Below are 17,250 nucleotides of genomic sequence, written 5' to 3'. Positions count from 1 at the left end.
CTACCTGCCCCAACCTCCAGTCTCCATCCCACATGAAAAATTTAGGGGGAGCCCCTCAATGGGATGTGCAGAAGTGAGGCTGACAATGCAAGGGCAGCGGCCCTGGGATCCATGCAGTCTCTACATGATGGTGCCATTGAAGGCAACACCTGACGCATGACTGCCCCGTGGTGAAGAGGACAGGCTCAGAAACCAGACTGCCTGGGCCCACATTCTGGCACCACACTCACTAGCCTGGGCAAGCATCTTCTTTCCTGCACCTTAGTCTCTCTTTTATAAACCAGGGATCACAGGAGTTCCTACCTCATAGGGCCGGTGGGAGATGAAATGAGTATCCACGTAAAAAACACTGTCTTTGTGTGGCAGACAGTGGGCTTTCAGTAAGTCTTGTCTATTATTGGTGGTGTCATCATTTTGGGCTACAAAAATATGTACATTCCCATTCCCCACTTAGAACATTCCCATTGCTGCACTCTTTCCTGCAGTTTGTCTACAGGGAGCCTCAGAATCCTGCTCAAACAATCCTCTGGGTGGCCATTACCCTCTTCTCAGATTGGGCATATAAATTGTAATTTTCACATCACTCTGGGCTATGTATAAAATGTGAGCAAGGAAAGAGGTATGGCCATTGCACACTTTTCTTCCCCCTCCAAATATCTCCTCAGTGCCCATCACATAGAAGAAAGTTAGATTTGATCAAAGGAAGAATTTAGACCAGAGAGAAGGATCAGAAAAAATAGACAAAAAAAAAAGTAGCCTTAGGAAAATGGTGTGACTAACAAATTGAGCCAAATGTCTCCAGAATTTACAGACCCCAAGACAAAGTGTTAAGGGCTGGGCCTCCAAATTGTCCTCCTAAGCTCAAACTTGACATGTACATGGACATGGCCAATCATTTAACCAGGCACGACTCTGCTCCATAAGAAAGAAGGAAAAAGCCTCACTGGAGTCCACTAAGGCAGCCAAGAACCTGCAAAAGGCAAATTTAACATCTTCGGGCAAATAGCAAAGTCTGCAAAGAATGTACAATATATTTGGGGGTATGGTATAGTTTTAGCAATCCAAATGTTCCAGAAGACCCTCAAAAGGCTGTGCTAGTTACTGGTTATGTGACACTGTATGAGATGCTTCCCTTCTGAGAGAGACACTAACACCTACCTAACAGGGTCACGGGTCATCCTGTACAGAGCCTTGAGGGGCTCCTGGTGTGTTCATGGGGACACAGAAACTGATTTCTCTACAAATACCTACAGTGTGTGGTTAAAAAGACGGGGGCTTGGCCGGGTGCGGTGGCTCACACCTATAATCCCAGCACTTTGGGAGGCTGAGGTGGGAGGATCACAAGGTCAGGAGTTCGAGACCAGCCTGGCCAATATGGTGAACTACTAAAAATACAAAAATTAGCCTGGTGTGGTGGCGGGAACCTGTACTCTCAGCTGCTCGGGAGGCTGAGGCAGGAGAATCGCTTGAACCCAGGAGGCGGAGGTTGCAGTGAGTCAAGATCATGCCACTGCACTCCAGTCTGAGAGACAAAGTGAGATTCTATCTCAAAAAAAAAAAAAAAAAAAAAAAAAAAAAGGGGGGGGGGTGCGGCTGGGTACAGTGGCTCATGCCTGTAATCCCAGCACTTTGAGAGGCTGAGGCGGGCAGATCACGATGTCAGGAGATCCAGACCATCCTGGCTAACACAGTGAAACCCTGTCTCTACTAAAAATACAAAAAAATTAGCTGGGCGTGGTGGCAGGCGCCTGTAGTCCCAGCTACTTGGAAGGCTAAGGTAGGAGAATGGCGTGAACCTGGGAGGTGGAGCTTGCAGTGATCTGAGATCGTGCCACTGCACTCCAGCCTGGGGGACAGAACGAGACTCCATCTCAAAAAAAAAAGAGGAGGGCTTTGATGTCATGGTGATGAATAGAGATAAACTGTACAGAGGTTAAGAGCACAGGTTCTGGAGTCCCTTTCATGGGCCTAAGTGTCTTCCTCTTAAGTGGGGATCATGATAGTACTCACTTATAAAGCTATGAGAAGCAGAATCCCTGACCAATACAACAGGCACTGGATAACTAATACAGTTAGGGGAGAGCAGATCACACCTTCGAGGCACTAAGGCCAACTGTGAGCTAAGCACAGAGCAGGCACTCCAAGGTCATTTGCTGAATGGCACCTGGATGGGCCAGAGAAAATGGGATGAGGTGGAAATGGGGAGGGCATGAAACAAAGATGAATGGGGTGAGAGAAAGCAGGCAGCTGTCTAAGACAGTTTCCATTCTCTCTGTCAGCACATATACAAAGTCATGGTTAACAATTTTCTGCTCCACAGTGATGTTTTACCTTCACAATTTCCTGTGCCAAAATCCCTCCAACCACCGCACACACTGGGGCCATCTCGGAGAAGCAGTACCTAAAAGAGAGGAAGACAAGGAAAATGGAGCACTGGGAACAGAATTGTGACCATGACATCTGGAGAAATTCAGTAGTAGGCTCTCCTGAATAAAAACAACTTCTAGCAGGAGGGCCCGATTCAGATAGCAGTGTTAATGCTGGCATCTAGGCGTGAAAATGAAATCTGAGCCAGGGATTCATAAGTGGTTGGAAAAGACCTTTGAACTTTGGCAAGCAGAAATTCGTTCACAATACTTTTATTTTTACCTTTATAAGTTAAAGGAAAGACTATATCTGTGCTTCCTATATCTGTCCTAGAGATATCAGATGTTTCAGTGCCCTGGTCACATTCTCGCAATTCTCTTCTTACCCATAATGGCCAGTGGGTTCTATATGCTATTCCCAGACAAATGTCAGGGAGCAGGCCTGTGTTAACATGTAGGAAGCAAGGGAAATTTGAGGCGTGAAATTAAAGTATGAGGGCAGAAAAAGTCTTCACAACCCACATAGAAACCAGCCCTTCTGGGCCAGGATGGGGCATCCAGAGGAAAAATTTTAGATGACACAGTCACCTGCCCCTCCAAGTTACCCATCCTAGTAAGCAAATCACTTAATTCCACAACTTCCCCAAAGGAAGTGTGCTCTGTCAGCTCCTACTCCTGAACACAATGCTGTGTGCTCACCAAGCAAACCGGAACACAGACAAGAGAAAGGGAAAGCCTCCCTACAGAACTACCTCCAATCTCCCCAGTGTGGTGCACATCCTTCTAGACTTTTTTTGAGACGGAGTCTCACTCTGTCACCCAGGCTGGAGTGCAGTGGCGTGATCTCGGCTTACTGCAAGCTCCGCCTCCCAGGTTCATGTCATTTTCCTGCCTCAGCCTCCTGAGTAGCTGAGACTACAGGCACCCGCCACCACGCCCGGCTACTCTGAATTTTTAGTAGAGACGGGGTTTCACCATGTTGGCCAGGATGGTCTCAATCTCTTGACCTCGTGATCCGCCCGCCTCGGCCTCCCAAAGTGCTGGGATTACAGGTGTGAGCCACTGCGCCCAGCCCCTTCTAGACATTTTTAAAAGTGCACAATCTAAACGGGTATAATTAGGGCGGGCTCAGTGGCTGATGCCTGTAATCCCAGCACTTTGGGAGGTCGAGGTGGGTGGATCACAAAGTCAAGAGATCGAGATCATCCTGGCCCACATGGTGAAACCCTGTTTCTACTAAAAATACAAAAATTAGCTTGGTGTGGTGGGGTGAGCCTGTAGTCCCAGCTACTCAGGAGGTTGAGGCAGAAGAATCGCTTGAACCTGGGAGGCATAGGTTGCAGTGAGCTGAGATCGCACAACTACACTCCAGCCTGGTGACAGGGCAAGACTGTCTCAAAAAATAAATAAATAAATAAATAGGTATAATTTTAAACCCAAATATTATCAACTATTACTCTTCTGTTCTATAACCTATTGAGGGACATTTAAGCTGTTCAACACTGTAATCATACATCTTGACAAAGACACAGGCGTCGAAATAATTCCTTAAGACAAATTTCTAAATATAGCAATGCTAGTTTTTCATATGTATTGCCAAAATGCCCTCCCAAAAGGCTGTATCCATTCCAATCCCAAGAGCTGTGTCCAAAGGCACCTCTGGCTCCTTACGCCCTGGCCAGGACCAGCACATTCCCATTTTGTTCATCCAGGGGTAACATCTTCCTGCTTATCAAGGTCCACTACAGAGCTCTAAAATACATAGAGAACTAGGGCTGGGCGCGGTGGCTCACATCTGTAATCCCAGCACTTTGGGAGGCCAAGGCGGGTGGATCATTTGAGGTCAGGAGTTCAAGACCAGCTTGACCTACATAGTGAAACCCCGTCTCTACTAAAATACAAAAATTAGCCGGGTGTGGTGGCGGGCAGCTGTAATGCCAGATACTCGGGAGGCTGAGGCGGAAGAATTGCATGAACCCAGGAGGTGGAGGTTGCAGTGAGCCGAGATGGCACCACTGCACTCCAGCCTGGGTGAGAGAGAGACTCCCAATAATAATAATTTAAAAAACTCCTCCTATTGCTGGTAGAATCTCATTTTGGCCGTGTTGGAGGAATAGTTCAGTCTGGCCAATATGGTGAAACCCCGTCTCTACTAAAAATACAAAAATTAGCTGGGCGTGGTGGCACGTGCCTATAGTCCCAGCTACTCCAGAGGCTGAGGCAAAAGAATCACTTAAAGCCGGGAGGCAGAGGTTGCAATAAGCTGAGATCACGCCACTGCACTCCAGCCTGGGTGACACAGCGAGACTCTGATTCAAAAAAAAAAAAAAAAAAAAAAAAAGGAACCAGATAACAGGCCAGGTGCAGTGGTTCATGCCTGTAATCCCAGCACTTTCGGAGGCCAAGCTGGGTGGATCATGAGGTCAGGAGTTTGAGATCAGTCTGGCCAATATGGTGAAACCCCATCTCTACTAAAAATACAAAAATTAGCCGGGTGTGGTGGCACGCGCCTGTAGTCCCAGCTACTCAGGAGGTTGAGACAGAAGAATCACTTGAACCACAGACCACAGAGGCGGAGGTTGCAGTGAGCCGAGATCGGGCCATTGCACTCTAGCCTGGGTGACAGAGTAAGACTCCATCTCAAAAAAAAAATTAAAAAAATAAAAATAAATAGCTGGGCATGGTGGCGTATGCCCGTAATCCCAGCTACTCAGGAGGCTAAGGCAGGAGATTCACTTGAACCCGGGAGGTGGAGGTTGCAGTGAGCCGAGATCACGCCACTGCACTCTAGCCTAGGTGACAAAGTGAAACTTTGTCTCAAAAACAAACAAACAAACAAACAAAGAACCAGATAATAAAATATTTTCAGCTTTATGGGCCATATGGTCTTTGTTATAACTATTTAACCCTGCTGTGGCACAAAAGCTGCCATAGATAATATATAAATGAGTAAGTGTGCCAATAAAACTTTATTTACAAAAAGAGGTGGCAAGCCAGTTTGCCAAGGGCTATTCCAGATTAAAAGAGATACAAGTGGCTGACGCCTGTCTATCCCAGAAGTTTTGGAAAGCCAAGGCAGAAGGATGGCTTGAATCCAGGAGTCTGAGAACAGCCTGGGCAGCAGAGTGAGACCCCCATCTCTACAACAAAAATAAATATTAATTATCATTTAACTCAGGCAGATGTGCTTTGTATACTCTCTTGTTATGCGGTTCATAACTTTAAAAAATAGGAAACAGCCTGGTGAACATAGTGAGACCCTGTCAATACAAAAAAAAAAAAAATTTTAGGCAGGCTTGGTGGTACACGCCTATAGTCCCAGCTACGCAAGAGGCCGAGGTGAGAGTATCACCTGAGCCCAGGAGGTTGGTGCTGCAGTGAGCTATGATGTGCCACTGCACTCTAGCCTAGGCAACAGAGAGAGACCCTATCTTTAAAAAAAAAAAAAAAAAAAAAAAAGGCTGGGCGTGGTGGCTCACACTTGTAATCCCAACACTTTGGGAGGCCGAGGCAGGCAGATCATGAGGTCAGGAGATCAAGACCATCCTGGCTAACACAGCGAAACCACATCTCTACTAAAAAATACAAAAAAAATTAGCTGGGCGTGGTGGCGGGCGCCTGTTATCCCAGCTACTGGGGAGGCTGAGGCAGGAGAATGGCGTGAACCCGGGAGGCGGGAACTTGCAGTGAGCCAAGATCGTGCCATCACACTCCAGCCTGGGGGACAGAGCGAGACTCTGTCTCCAAAAAAAAAAAAAGCCATCATCTAAACATAGGCAGCAGTTTACAAGGTGCCTTTGTAACATCAGCACCGTGAGGTCAGCGGCTGATGACACTGTACAGGCTTGGATCTCATGGTAGCTCACTGGGGCACTCATCTCTTGGTGGAGGAATGACCAGTTTGTGAGAAGCAAGTGTTTCCTTTGCTGTGCTTCGCAGCAGGAAGAAGGACTGGGTCATGCAGGGCTTCAGTTCCAATAATCCCAGCCAGTCAGCCAGTGGCAAGCGGCAGCCGCTGAGCATACCTGGGGCTGGGTGCTGGGCCGTGAGTGTGCAGCCAAGTGACTATTTGGGCATTCAAAGTGATGAACGGTCTGGCTCTGCATCACCGGCCAGCAGAGTTGAAGGCCCTGCTTCCTAGAAGAGGAAAGCCACAGCCTAACGAGCTGCTGGCTGGTTTTCTCTCCAAAGTGGTTCCTTCCCTGCCCACCCTCTTTGGGGAAACCGCTTTTCCATGTCTCAGTCTCGTGTGCTCAGGCACTGCCACTCTATTGCTGCCTTTTTTTTTTTTTGAGAAGGAGTCTCCCTCTCGCTCTGTCGCCCAGGCTGGAGTGCAGTGGCGTGATCTCAGCTTACTGCAACCTCTGCCTCCCGGGTTCACGCCATTCTCCTGCCTCAGCCTCCCGAGTAGCTGGGACTTAGGCGCCCACCACCACACCTGGCTAATTTTTTGTATTTTTAGTAGAGATGGGGTTTCACCATGTTAGCCACGATGGTCTCAATCTCCTGACCTCATGATCTGCCTGCCTCGGCCTCCCAAAGTGCTGGGATTACAGGCGTGAGCCACCGCGCCCAGCCTTACGCTATATGTATTGAGACACGGTCTCTCTCTGTCACCCAGGCTGGAATGCAGTGGTGCAATCTTGGTTCACTGCAACCTCTGCTTTCCTGGGCTCAAGCGATGCTCTAGCCTCAGCCTCCAGAGTAGCTGAGACTACAAGCACCAGTCATCGATGCCCAGTTAATTTTTCTATTTTTTGTAGAGACAGGGTTTCACCATGTTGTCAAGGTTGGCCTCAAACTCCTAAGCTCAAAGCAATCTGCCTGCCTCAACCTCCCAAAGTGCTGGGATTATAGGTGTGAGCCACTGTACCAGGACAATCATGGCTTTTTGGGTCAGGGCACCACAGGTGCTTCAAAGACCACTGCTGGCCCTAAATGGAGTGGGGTTTGCTGTTGCTCACCTGAAGTTCCCAGCAGGAAGTCAACAAAGAAAGGACTAGGGACTCTGGCAGACCTTACTGTTGATAAGAAACCAAGGTAGCATGCTGCTACTAGAGCAAGCACTGTAATGATACCTGGGGTGGGATCTGGGTTGGCTACTTACTACCTGATGCCTAGTACATAATAGCTGCTCAGTAAACTGCAGCCATCATTATCACTGCTACAAGCTGGAGGCACTGCAAAGCCGAGTTTAGGAAGCCTCTCAAGACATGGAAAGGGAATTAGGGTGTGTACATGATCCCAGAGCTGCTTGGAAGGAGATGTGGATGGAGCGCGTGGTGGCTCACGCCTGTAATCTCAGCACTTTGGGAGGCCAAGGTAGGCGGATCACCTGAGGTCAAGAGTTCAAGACCTGCCTGGCCAACATGGAAAACCCCATCTCTACTAAAAATACAAAAAAAATTAGCTGGGCGTGGTGGCAGGCACCTGTAATCCCAGCTACTCAAAAGGCTCAGTTAGGAGAATCGCTTGGACCCAGGCGTCAGAAGTTGCAGTGAGTCGAGATTATGCCATTGCACTCCAGCCTGGGCGACAAGAGCGAAACTCTGTCTCAAAAAAAAAAAAAAAAAAAAAAAAAAGAGAGAGAGAGATTGTGACCTAGTCACTATGTGGTCTTCTCCAATCAAATCCTAAGCCTGTTTATGAGAGCAAAAAGGTAGTCACATAAGGTGAAAGCACGGAGTGTCCAAGTGAGAGGATGCTGGGAACATGGGTGGTTTTGCTGCTGGGGGTATGAATTGATAGGATACCAATGGAGGCAAGGTGGCAATGCTGACCAAATGATAAATTACATCCTTCTGACCCAGCAACTCCCTTCCTCCTAATTATCCTGCAGTTGTACCTGCACACGTACGACACAAAGTCACACACTGCAGTGTTACGCAGTTAGAAAAGGCTGAACACAACTTGAGTGAGCAGGCAACTGGTTCAATAAACTCCATCGCTTCACACGCTAGAATACTAAGGAGCTGTGGAAAAGAGGGAGCAAACTATGTACTGATCTGGAGATGTCCCCAAGAGATAACAAGATCACATAAAGTGAAAAAAGGTAGAGAATAATGTTTACAGATCTTACATTGCCTTGAATTTCGAACCACGTGAATATAAGATACTTATTGTAAAAATCAGAATCTGTCCCCTCTTTATTTTTTATATATTGCTATTCTAGTGGAGAGGCAGAAGTCTACAGGAGCGAGCAGAATGTGGCAGGGTGCTCTCTGAAGGGTTTCTAATAAAAGAGCTCGTCAAATTAAGGCAAATCCTGAAAACAAACTTCATCTGTCCAGACTAAACAGTGATAAATACTGACACCAACCTGACAAAGTCCTCAGGAAGCAGGTCAGGACTAATACCCAGTGAGTCAAGCACATCATTTCGTATCTGGAGCAACAACTCAGAATCTTCCTCATATGTATCAGAACTGGGATCTCTTCCTTTATCTGTACGGAACTTTAAGAGCACTGGGAATAAGAAAAAGAAGGCAGGTTATAAAGCCACTTTTTTTTTTTTTTGGAGATGGAGGCTCACACTGTCGCCCAGGCTGGAGTGCAATGGCACAATCTTGGCTCACTGCAACCTCTGCCTCCCGGGTTCAAGCGATTCTTCTGCCTCAGCCTCCTGAGTAGCTAGGACTACAGGCACGAACCACCATGCCTGGCTAATTTTTGTATATTTAGTAGAGACGGGGTTTCACCATGTTGGTCAGGCTTGTCTCAAACTCCTGACCTCGTGATCCGCCCGCCTCGGCCTCCCAAAGTGCTGGGATTACAGGTGTGAGCCATGGCACCTGGCCACCTTTTTTTATTTATTCAACAAACATAGTCAGAGAGGCAATCCAATAATTATAAAAGCAATTTACCTTACTGTGAAAAGTGCTGTGACAGCATAATAGGGCGTCTGACACCCTCTGTAGGGTGGTATCAGGAAGGCTTCCCCGAGGAAACAATTCAATGAAGTATGTATGAGTTTGAAGGGGGCAGAAAGCAGTGGAAGCTTTCAGTAGAGGAAAAAGGCTCTATTAAGACCTGGAAGAGCCGGGTGCGGTGGCTCACAGCTGTAATCCCAGCACTTTGGGAGGCCGAGGCAGGTGGATCACAAGGTCAGGAGTTCGAGACCAGCCTGGCCAACATAGTGAAACCCCGTCTCTACTAAAAATACAAAAATTAGCCAGGTGTGGTGACATGTGCCTGTAGTCCCAGCTACTTGGGAGATTGAAGCAGGAGAATCACTTGAATCCAGCAGGCGGAAGTTGCAGTGAACCAAGATTGTGCCACTGCAATCTAGCCTGGGTGACAGAGTGAGACTCCATCTCAAAAAAGTAAAATTAAAAAAAAAAAAAAAAAAAAGCCAGGCGCGGTGGCTCACGCCTGTAATCCCAGCACTTTGGGAGGCCGAGGTGGGAGGATCACGAGGTCAGGAGTTTGAGACCAGCCTGACCAACATGGTGAAACCCCGTCTCTACTAAAAATATAAAAAAAATTAGCCAGGCACCTATAATCCCAGCTACCCGGAAGGCTGAGGCAGAAGAATCGCTTGAACCCAGGAGGCAGAGATTGCAGTGAGCCAAGATCGTGCCACTGCACTCCAGCCTGGGCAACAGAGCGAGACTACGTCTGGAAAAAAAAAAAAAAAAAAAAAAAAGACCCAGAAGAGGCAGAGTGTGATGGCACACATCTGCAATCCCAACACTTTGGGGGGCCAAGGCGTGAGGATCGCTTGAGCCCAGGAGTTTGAGATAATCCTGGGCAACATAGTGAGACCTCACTGCTACCAAAAAAAAAATAAATAAAAATAAAGATAAAAAAAAAATTTAGCCAGGTATGGTGGTGTCCCAGCTACTAAGGAGGTCAAGGCAGAAGATCACTTGAGCCCAGAAGGTCAAGGCTACATGAGCAGAGATCTCATCACTGCACTCCAGCCTGGGTGACAGAGTGAGACCCTGTCAAAAAAAAAAAAAAAAGAAGAAGAAAAGGAAAGGAAAAGGAAAAAAGGGAAGGAAGAAGCGAAGGGGAAGGGGAAGGGAAAGGGAAAGGGAAAGGGGCCCAGAAGAGAGATGATAAGGAATGGGAGGTACACATTCTAGGCAGGACCAGTTTAAAGGCTGCTTTAGCCAGAAGGGCCAGCCATATACTTAGACCCATCAAACAGGAAGGTCATTACAAACAAAACTTCCTTTACTATGAAAACTATCTCAATCCCCATAAACGGATGTTTAATTTTGGTTGTGAACCAGAGGAAAGGTTCAGATGATGGCTGTGAGTCAGAACTACTGTGTAAGAAGACCCCAACAAGGCTATAACTTTTATCCCAAATAAAGACATATAGGAGCAAAAGACTAATTAGGCTGGGTGCAGTGGCTCACGCCTGTAATCCAAGCATTTTGGGAGGCCAAGGCGGGTGGATCATCTGAGGTCAGGAGTTCGAGACCAACCTGGCCAACATGGTGAAACCCTGTCTCTACTAAAAATACAAAAATTAGCCAGGCGTGGTGGCAGGCACCTGTAGTCCCACTTACTCAGGAGGCTGAGGCAGGAGAATCGCTTGAACCCGGGAGGCAGAGGTTGCAGTGAGCCGAGATCATGCCACTGAACTCCAGCCTGGGCAACAGAGCGAGACTTCATCTCAGAAAAAAAAAAAAAAAAAAAGACTGGCCAGGTGTGGTGGCTCACGTCTGTAACGTCTGTAATCCCAGCACTTTAGGAGGCCGAGGCAGGCAGATCACGAGGTCAGAAGTTCGAGACCAGCCTGGCCAACATGGTGAAACCCCGTCTCTACTAAAAAAATACATAAATTAGCCAGGCGTGGTGGCGCACGCCTGTAGTCCCAGGTACTTGGGAGGCTGAAGCAGAAGAATCACTTGAACCTGGGAGGTTGCAGTGAGCTGAGATCGCGCCACTGCACTTTGCCTGTGCGATAGAGCGTAACTCCATCTCAAAAAAAAAAAAAAAAAAAAAAGACTGATTAACATACCAACACCTTCTAACTGCCCACTACACCTTGTCCACAGGTAACCTGCCTGCAGGTGGGCAGGCATTCTTGTTCCCTACATGCTGCCCAAGGAAAGGGCACAGCCAGTCTCGAGCCTTGTCTCTAAGGACAATACTCTTTCTCCCACATCACACAGGCTATTTCAGAACAGACATAGAGACATGGATCAGCTTCTAGGCCCAAGCCCTGAGTGCTTTACACCTGGAGAGGGGGCTTTACAGTTTGACAGTTCTTTCATTGATATCTCTTCCGTATATGTTGACTGAAAAAGTAGACTTATTCAGCAAATTATACTCTCTACCAGGACAAGGGTTCCTACATAAAAATTAAGGTAAATTGAAAACTACCAGGAGTTGCTGTGAGGCTCTTTAAAAAATGCAAGTATTTGGTACCCACCCCAGACTGAAGCATCAGAGTCACACTTTTAAAAGACCAAATAGTTTTGGTAATGAGCAGCCTGTGTTGACGACCATTCCCTAAGTAGAATTCATTCACTCCACCAGCCTGGCACTTACTTTGTGCCAGACAGACCTGGGTGCTAAAGGTCCAATGGCGAGTGAGTGAATCTTGGTCTCTGCATCTGTGAAGGCAATGGGTGGGAGAATAACTGAGGAGGACAGTTTTAGAAGCTACAACAGGTGGCTCCACTGAAGCCTGGGAGACGTTCAGAAATGGGTTATAAAGTGTTCCAAGAAGATCTCAAACCACAGATGCCCAGGTAAAAAAAAAAAAGACACACCCTGCTTCTGGGCTATGCTTTTCTCAGTGCCAATGTCAGACAAAGGCCCCTGGCCTGTATTTCTCTGGTAACTTCCACCTGTCCAGTATAGACGGGGCTCTGCATATCAGAGAAGAGGTAATTTCTTTCTTTTTCTTTTTCTTTTTTTTTTTTTTTGAAACAATCTTGCTCTGTTGCCCAGGCTGGAGTGCAATGGCGTGATCTCGGCTCAATGCAACCTCCACCTCCCGGGTTCAAGCCATTCTCCTGCCTCAACCTCCCAAGTAACTGGGGATTACAGGTGCCTGCAGCCACACCCAGCTAATTTTTTGTATTTTTAGTAGAGACGGGGTTTCACTAAAAATAGAAAAATTCCTGGTCTCAAGTTCCTGACCTCAGGTGATCCTCCCACCTTGGCCCCCCAAAGTGCTGGAATTACAGGCGTGAGCCACAGCACCCAGCTGGTAATTTCTTTAAAAAAAAAAAAGAAAGAAAAGAAAAAAGCTCCAGAACACCCATTGACTCTTCTGAATACTGTTTGCTTTCTGAGAATGTTACTCTCTTCTCTTTTCCAAGAACACAGCTTCTGCAACCCTCAATGCTACCTCAAACACTTGGCAGTCAACTCAAAGCTATAACAATTGGCCAGGTGTGGTGTCTCATGCCTGTAATCCCAGCACTTTCAGAGGCTGAGGCAGGTGGATCACCTGAGGTCAGGAGTTCAAGACCAGCCTGGCCAACACAGTGAAACCCCATCTCTACTAAAAATACCAAAAAAATTAGCCATGCATGGTGGTGGGTGCCTGTAATCTCAGCTACTCGGGAGGCTGAGGCAGGAGAATCTCTTGAACCCGGGAGGTGGAGGTTGCAGTGAGCCGAGATTGTGCCACTGCACTCCAGCCTGGGCGACAGAGCGAGACTCTGTCTCCAAAAAAAAAAAAAAAAAAAAGGCTGTGACCATCTAGATGATCTGGATGCCAGAGAGCACTGATCTGCTACCACCCAATACTTCTACTTTTGTAGATGTCCTGCTGGTATTCCGATTGTAGTAAATAAATGCAACTGAGTAACCATTTTGGGGCAGGGTAGAGAAATGACTGCAGAAGTGGCAAGTACTGCCTGTTTGGACCAAGCCTCTTTTCAAAAAATGTCCCATAAAATAAAGGAGGCCAGGTGCAGTGGCTCACGCCTGTAACCCCAGCACTTTGGGAGGCTAAGGTGGGCAGATCACTTGAGGTCAGGAGTTTGAGACCAGCCTGGCCAACATGGTGAAACCCCATCTCTACTAAAAATAGGAAAATTAGCCGAAAGTGTGGTGGGTGCCTATAATCTCAAGTACTTGGGAGGCTGAGGCAGTAGAATTGCTTGAACCCAGGATTCAGAGGTTGCAGTGAGCCGAAATCACACCGCTGCACTCCAGTCTGGGCTACAGAGAGAGGCTGTCTCAAAAAATAACTTAAGTAGCCAGGCATGGTGGCTGATGCCTGTAATCCCAGCACTTTGGGAGGCCAAGGCGGGTGGATCACGAGGTCAGGGGTTCAAGACCAGCGTGGCCAAGATGATAAAACCCCATCTCTACTAAAAATACAAAAATTAGCTGGGCATGGTGGCGGACGCTTTTAATCCCAGCTACTCGGGAGCCTGAGGCAGGAGAGTCGCTCAAACCCAGGAGGCAGAGGTTGCATTGAGCCGATATCGTGCCACTGCAATCTAGCCTGGGTGACAGAGCAAGACTCTGTCTCAAAACAACAACAACAACGACAACAACAACAACAAACCAGTAGGAAGGGTGATAATAATTACCCGCTTAACAGGTTATCGTGAAGATCACATGAGTGCTAAGCCATGTGAAATGTTTAGTATAGTGCCTGACACATACTAGGCACTATAACGCTTTGGGCTTCGCTGCTCCCACAGCTATATTTTCTTTCTCTCTTTCTTTTCTTTTTCTTTTTTTTTTTTTGAGACAGAGTCTCGCTCTGTTGCCCAGGCTGGAGTGCAGTGGCGCGATCTCGGCTCACTGCAAGCTCCGCCTCCCGGGTTCACGCCACTCTCCTGCCTCAGCCTCCCTAGTAGCTGGGACTACAGGCGGCCATCACCACGCCTGGCTAATATTTGTATTTTTAGTATAGACGGGGTTTCACCGTGTTAGCCAGGATGGTCTCGATCTCCTGACCTTGTGATCGGCCCGCCTTGGCCTCCCAAAGTGCTGGGATTACAGGTGTGAGCCACCGCGCCCTGCCTATTCCCACAGCTATGTTTTCAAACCAAAAGATGAAAAGCTTTGTGGTAACAGCTGAAAAAAAAATCACCTCCTCTTGTTGGTCCCTTGTGACAGTTGGTGCTTGTGTCCCAGTGACAAAGAAATAAGATCACACAAGAGTCATCTAGCACAGGGTTCCTGCCACTGTCCATCACCTTGCACCTGGAAAGCAGGCAGCCTCAGTTTCCACGTGACTGCTGCAAGGCCTCAGACTGTGCCCTATAAGCAGCCCATGCACAGCTTTGCCTCCATCTGCTCAGGCAGTGTTGATACCCTTTCTGGGTCTTGTTGCCCTGTTCTCTCAGGAGTGACTGACAGGACTAGCGTTTGACATTTGATGCAATATCCTCTGCTTTGGCTATACTAACAGATGGCTGGATTCCTTTATTTTTATTCATTTATTTACTTGTTTTTGTTTTTCTTCTTTTTTTTTTGAGATGGAGTCTCACTCTGTCACCCAGGCTGGAGACGCCCACAACCACGCCCAAATAACTTTTGTATTTTTACTAGTGACAGGGCTTCACTATGTTGGCCAGGCTGGTCTCGAACTTCTGACCTTAAGTGATCCTCCTGCCTCAGCCTCCCAAAGTGCTGGGGTTATAGGCATGACCCACTACGCCCAACCTACCCATCCTACTTTACAGATCAGGAAACTGAAGTTCAGAAACATTAAATGACTTGGTCACTGTAACTCCCAAGTACTGGAGCAGGAATGTAAACTCAAATCTAGCTTCAAAATTTGTGCTTCTTAACCCTAATGGAATCCAAAAGAAACAGCAGGTCCATACAGGGACACAGCACCTAGGATTCCAAGTGGTCTGGTTCTTTGCCACCCACCTCAGGGGATCCCCCATTTGATCAAGTTTTTGTCAAATGCATTTTTCCAGATGGGCCTCGCCTCTGTTAATTTCAAGCTGTAAGTTCAGTGGGTGAGAAGTGGAGACCGTGGTCATATAAAACTTTGCCCATCAATCTTGAGAGAGTAAACCAGCTTCATCTTAGGAAGAAATAGGACAGCATTAAGAGCAGGAGCAAAGGCAGCAGCAGCTGGCCCCGCTGTTTCTCTGGGACCCTTGCCTGTTCCTGGTGCAGTTCGGCTGGACGAGGGCCGGCAGGCTGGCACCGTCCACATACCTCGCTGACCACATCTGAAGTCCTTGCAGGGCCTCTGGGAAGGGGGCCAATCAGTCCAGCCACTTATTTGCAGCAAAACAAACAGAAGCTGTCTTTTTTCACTCTTTCTCGAAGGTCAGACTCCAGTTAGCAGCAGTGGAGGGGGGCAGGAAGAAACCCATGTTCTTGACAGGCAGCAGCCTCAGAACTGACCCTAGCCCCTGACAAGTTCTCGCTTATTAAATTCTCTTCTTTGTTCTGCTTTCTGCCCCGCCCCAAGAGCCAAACACGCACACATACCACTGTTGACTCTGCATTTCTGAAGAGCACCTCCCACCAGTTTACACATTATAAAACTGTTCCGTTAAGATCAAACACTGTCAGGGATAGAGAGGTGCTCTACCAAAAGATGACTCATCAAATCGTATCAAAACACTGCACAAAATTAGAGTTCCAAACTTGATTAACTTCATCTGAACCTTTTAATTAACTCAGGATGCTGAAGTCTGGGGGGATGACATTCATTGCTGGAGATGATGGGCTAGTGTCTCGGCTTAGGTTCAGGACTTGCCCATGTAATGGAAAAGGCAAACTTTGGAAAAGAGAAACCAAGCACGGTTTCATGTTATTTATAGAAAAAACTGTGGATATGTGAATATACAACCACCTTTACAAAATAATGTAAGCACTCAAATTTAAATTTAATCTCAGTTCATAACATCAGGTTAGCGCTATAACGGGAATCTGGACAGCAACATTATTAACCACTGTTTGTTACATAAACTTCTATTACATTTAACTATTATGCCTAAATCTAATCACCAAGGCCACCGAATAAACCAGTACTTTAATAGGAAGAAAATAAAGTCACTGTCACAAATTAGCCCCTAATTGCTGGCCCCCCAAAACAGTTCAATTGTGGGGGGCAGGGGAGTTGAATCTATATCAAAACTTCATTTACCTGAGAGAGGCCCAAAGCTTTTCTGTGCCAGACACCTCGGCCCCAATTCCCTGGCTCCCTGCAGCTGAACGTAGACTCCTCCCCAGGGTTGGCTCACTTTTGTTTTTTTTGTTTGTTCGTTTTAAGACAGAGTCTTGCTCTGTCACCCAGGCTGGAGTGCAGTGGCGCGATCTTTGCTCACTGCAACCTCTGCCCCCCAGGTGCAAGCGATTCTACTGCCTCAGCCTCCTGAGTAGCTGGGATTACAGGCACGCACCACTACGCCCGGCTCATTTATATATATATTTTTTAGTAGAGATGGGGTTTCACCATGTTGGTCAGGCTGGTCTCAAATTCCTGACCTCGTGATCCGCCTGCCTCAGCCTCCCAAAGTGCTGGGGTTACAGGCGTGAGCCACTGCGCCCAGCCCCAAGGTTGGCTCACTTTATGGAGAGTCGCTATCTCTGGAAACAGCCTGGTAATCTGCTCCACTCCCAGGTGACATAAATTTCCAGAAAAATCGCAAAGTATGGTAGTACTACCTCTTATCCAACAGCCTATTTCCTAAGGCAAAGCCCTGGGCCTGACATTCAGTCGATTGTTCATTCAATAAATATACACTGAGCAATGACTGTGCCAGGTGCTGGGCTGGGCAGGCGAGGGCAGAATGGATGGTCTACCCTCTCACAGCATTTCAGAGGGCAATCAACAAAAACTACACAGGAGATAACAATGTCCTAACTCGAAAAGGGGCTTTGAGAGAGCCTCAGGGGGGTGCAATGAGGTGCCTTGTCAAGTGACCAGGCCCTCCACAGTTGGCAGAACCACCTCAGTCCTCATAGTCTCTGAATATTTACCT

At 47.4% G+C, this 17,250-nt stretch overlaps 1 protein-coding gene across 2 annotated transcripts in view; it reads right to left on the bottom strand.

Moving 5' to 3' along the window:
- The window catches only part of SAE1 (SUMO1 activating enzyme subunit 1), a 79,193-nt gene that overhangs the window by 4,121 nt on the left and 57,822 nt on the right, over positions 1 to 17,250 (bottom strand). The window contains exons 7-8 of one of the 2 annotated variants that reach the window (XM_034946814.3): positions 8,686 to 8,830; positions 2,332 to 2,401 (exon numbers count right to left, since the gene is read on the bottom strand). In XM_034946814.3, the coding sequence (XP_034802705.2) occupies positions 2,332 to 2,401; positions 8,686 to 8,830 (215 nt within the window). Of the gene's footprint in view, positions 1 to 2,331; positions 2,402 to 8,685; positions 8,831 to 17,250 lie in introns of those variants that run through there. The other variant, XM_063600434.1, reaches the window with a different exon arrangement.

This window comes from Pan paniscus, chromosome 20 (genome assembly GCF_029289425.2).
Source record: "Pan paniscus chromosome 20, NHGRI_mPanPan1-v2.0_pri, whole genome shotgun sequence".
NCBI classification, from domain to species: Eukaryota; Metazoa; Chordata; class Mammalia; order Primates; family Hominidae; genus Pan; species Pan paniscus.
The sequence above is the reverse complement of the archived record's forward strand: the minus strand, read 5'-3'. Positions and strand labels throughout refer to the sequence as shown.